The 3,253-nt window shown below is 62.3% G+C and overlaps 1 protein-coding gene across 1 annotated transcript; it reads left to right on the forward strand.

The window, feature by feature from the left end:
• The first annotated feature begins 1,476 nt into the window (after positions 1–1,476).
• On the forward strand, positions 1,477–2,975 carry LOC113979991 (zinc finger protein 501-like). Its single transcript, XM_027707268.1, has 2 exons — positions 1,477–1,528; positions 1,717–2,975. The coding sequence occupies exons 1-2, from the start codon at positions 1,477–1,479 to the stop codon at positions 2,973–2,975; spliced, it is 1,311 nt and encodes a 436-aa protein (XP_027563069.1).
• The last annotated feature ends 278 nt before the right edge of the window (positions 2,976–3,253 follow it).

Consider the following 3,253-nt stretch of genomic DNA (forward strand, 5'->3'; position numbering starts at 1 on the left):
GGCCCAGCCCTCACATCCCCCCAGCCAACGCCGGCTGCCCGGGGGGCGCGGGAGGGACCCCCAGCCCGTGTGCCCCACACTCAGCTGGCAGAGAGAGAGCCAAGGGACAGGGGCAGGGGTGAGGGACAGGCAGGGCCATTGCAGGGCCACGGTGAGGGCACAGCCTGTGGCAGCAGAGCTGCCCAGGGCCGGGGGCAGCCGGGGGTGTTGGGACCAGCCAGTGCTGGGGCCGAGCAGAGCACGAGGCCTCTTGCAGAGCCCTGGAGCAGCCTCCCACTTGCCAGCCCCGCCCTGGTGGGGTGACACTGTCCCCTCCCTACAGGACACTCCCCCCAAAATCTTCGTGGGAGCCTTTTGTGTCTCTTCCTGGTTGCTGATTGATGCTGGGGACCTGAGGGAGCCTCTGCAATCCCATCCATGGGGCACAATCTCCTCTGCAGAGCTTGACTCACTGCAGCCTTTGCAGGGCAATCTGTGCTGGCAGCCCCAGTATGTCCTGACCCCCTGTGCTCCCCCCAGGATATTTGGGATGAGTTCCCCCTTCCAGGGCACCCGCGGGACGGGGGGGTGGTTGTTCTCCTGCTGTTCCTGTTCCTGTTCTGCCCTTGGGGGCTCTTGGGGGTGGGCAGGAGGTGTTTTTTGGGGGTGCTGGGCTGGGTTGGGGGCAGAGCCCCGGCGGTGGGTGGGGGGATGCGGGTCCCCCCCCGTGGTGGGGGTTGGTGTTGCTGGGTCAGGCCCCGCCGGCTCCATTGTCAGCCCGGTGCCGGCGGGGGGGACACAGCGGGTTTGGGGCCCCCCGGGAGTGCCGGGGGTGGGTGTGGAGCCCGGGAGCTGCCGAGTGTGGAGGGTGGAGCGGGGCGATGCCGGAGCTGGGGGACCCCCAGCAGCCTGGAGGGGGGAGCACGGAGAGGGAGGAGCCCCGGGACCCCCGGGAGCCTGAAACGGGGGAGCACAGAGAAGGGGAAGCCTGGACAGTGGGGACCCCTGGGATCCCCGGGACAACAAAGTGCAGAACCTGGAGAGGGGGAATGTCTGGGAACGCGGCACCCTGAAGGTGAGAGTCAAAGGAGAAGGGACCCTTGGGACCCCCAACACTCCCAGCATCCTTAAGGGGGACCCCCAGCATTCCAGACAGGGGAGACCCTCCAAACCCCAGAGGGGAGAAACCAGAGACGGGGAACTCCTGGGAGAGTTTTTTTTGCTACCCTTCGTATTTGGGAGTATTTTTTAGCTGAATCTCAAATATTTGCAGTTTGAGGGGGTGAGGCTCTTCTTTCTATTTCTGAGGGGGTTTTTGCCTGCATCTTGGTGTTTTGGGTTTTTCTGTGCTGAATCTTGGTGTTTTGGAGGTTTTTATGGTCACAGGATGCCCAGTGAGTTCTAGAGATGGACTTGGGCAGGAGGAACCCCCAAGGCAACACGCTCAGCCCTTGTTTTCTCCCCCATCAGGATTTGTCCTTCCCAAAGCTTGGGCGGATGGAGGAGGAGGCTGCGAGGAAGAGGAAGATGCCTTGGGCCCCCCAGGCAGGTGAGGAGGAAGTCAGTGGCCCTTTGTTTTGGTCTTGTGCTGGCTCTGGCAGCCCAGCATGGCCCCGGCTGCAGGACAACCCCGCTGCCGCCGCCGTCCTGCCGGGGCCGGAGTTGGGGGGATGTCCTTGGCCTTCCCTGTGGGCCGGAGGCAAATCCCCTCCCTGTCCTTCTTGCTTCCTGCCCCAGGCCCCGAGCTGAGGACGGAGAGCCCGGAGGACAAATCCCCCCGTGAGACCCTGGTGGGAGAGGCCGTTTTGAAGGGCTCCACGGCGCAGGAAGGCAGCGGGCAGGAAAAGGGCCGGAGATCCCCCCGCAGGAGGGGCTCCAAAGCCAGCCCAGGGTGCTCTGAGGAGGAAAGACCCAGCCTGGGCCGGGAAGGCGGCCGGAGCTTGAGGCAGAGCTCTGAGCTGGTGGAGCCTGAGCAGCCTCCCAGCAGGGAGAAGCCCTTCAGGTGCTTGGAATGTGGGAAGAGCTTCAGCTGGAGCTCCCGTCTGATCCAACACCAGCGCATCCACACTGGGGAACGTCCCTACACATGTTGGGAATGTGGGAAGAGCTTTGGGAACAGCTCCTACCTGATCCGACACCAGCGCACTCACACTGGGGAACGGCCCTACACGTGTAGGGTGTGTGGGAGGAGCTTCTGTGACAGCTCCACCCTTCGCACCCACCAGCACATCCACACTGGGGCACGACCCTTCACATGTGGGGAATGTGGGAAGAGCTTCAGTGAAAGCTCTACCCTCCGTATCCACCAGCGCATCCACACTGGGGAACGGCCCTACACGTGTGGGGAATGTGGGAAGAGCTTCAGCCAGAGCTGCAGCCTTCGCACCCACCAGCGCATCCACACCAAGGAATGGCCCTACAAGTGTTTGGAATGTGGGAAGAGGTTTAGGACCAGCTCGGTTCTCCTCAGGCATGAGCAGACACAGACGGTGGAGAGGCCTTTCTGCTGCACCGACTGTGGAAAGAGCTTCAATAAGAACTCCAACCTCGTCACCCACCAGCGCATCCACACTGGGGCACGACCCTACAAGTGTGGAGAATGTGGGAAGAGTTTCAGGTACAGCTCCACCCTTCGCACCCACCAGCGCATCCACGCTGGGGAACTGCCCTACACGTGTGGGGAATGTGGGAAGAGCTTCAGGCGGAGCTCCCAGCTGAGCCAACACCAGATGATCCACACTGGGGAACGGCCCTGCAAGTGCTTGGAATGTGGGAAGAGGTTTCAGACCAGCTCCAGTCTCCTCAGGCACCAGCGGATTCACACGGATGAGAGGCCCTTCCGCTGCACCGACTGCGGGAAGGGCTTCAACCAGAACTTCAACCTCATCACCCACCGGCGCATCCACACCGGGGAGAGGCCCTACAAGTGTGGGGAGTGTGGGAAGAGCTTCACCCAGAGCTGTAACTTGACCAAACACCAACGGACCCACCAGTAAGAGAAGCCCTACGAATGCCCCGACTGCAGGAAGAGCTTCGGCCGCTGCTTCCACTCCAAATGAAGCCCCTGATGTTGAGGCAACCCCTGGAGTCCAGTGACTGTCAGTCCATCCCTTTGGACCACAAAGGGCCAGTCCCCTTTCCCAGGGGCAGGTTCTGCCAACAGAACCCTTCTGGGAGGGGTGTGTGGAGATTCCTGCCTTGGTTGGGGACCCCCCAAGGTCACTGCTGGAGGTTGAGAGCAGAGATCTCCCCACAAGCGTAGGTTGGGGGAGTT

Source organism: Neopelma chrysocephalum, unplaced genomic scaffold, assembly GCF_003984885.1.
Source record: "Neopelma chrysocephalum unplaced genomic scaffold, ASM398488v2 Primary Assembly neopelma1_91506, whole genome shotgun sequence".
Lineage (NCBI taxonomy): Eukaryota > Metazoa > Chordata > Aves > Passeriformes > Pipridae > Neopelma > Neopelma chrysocephalum.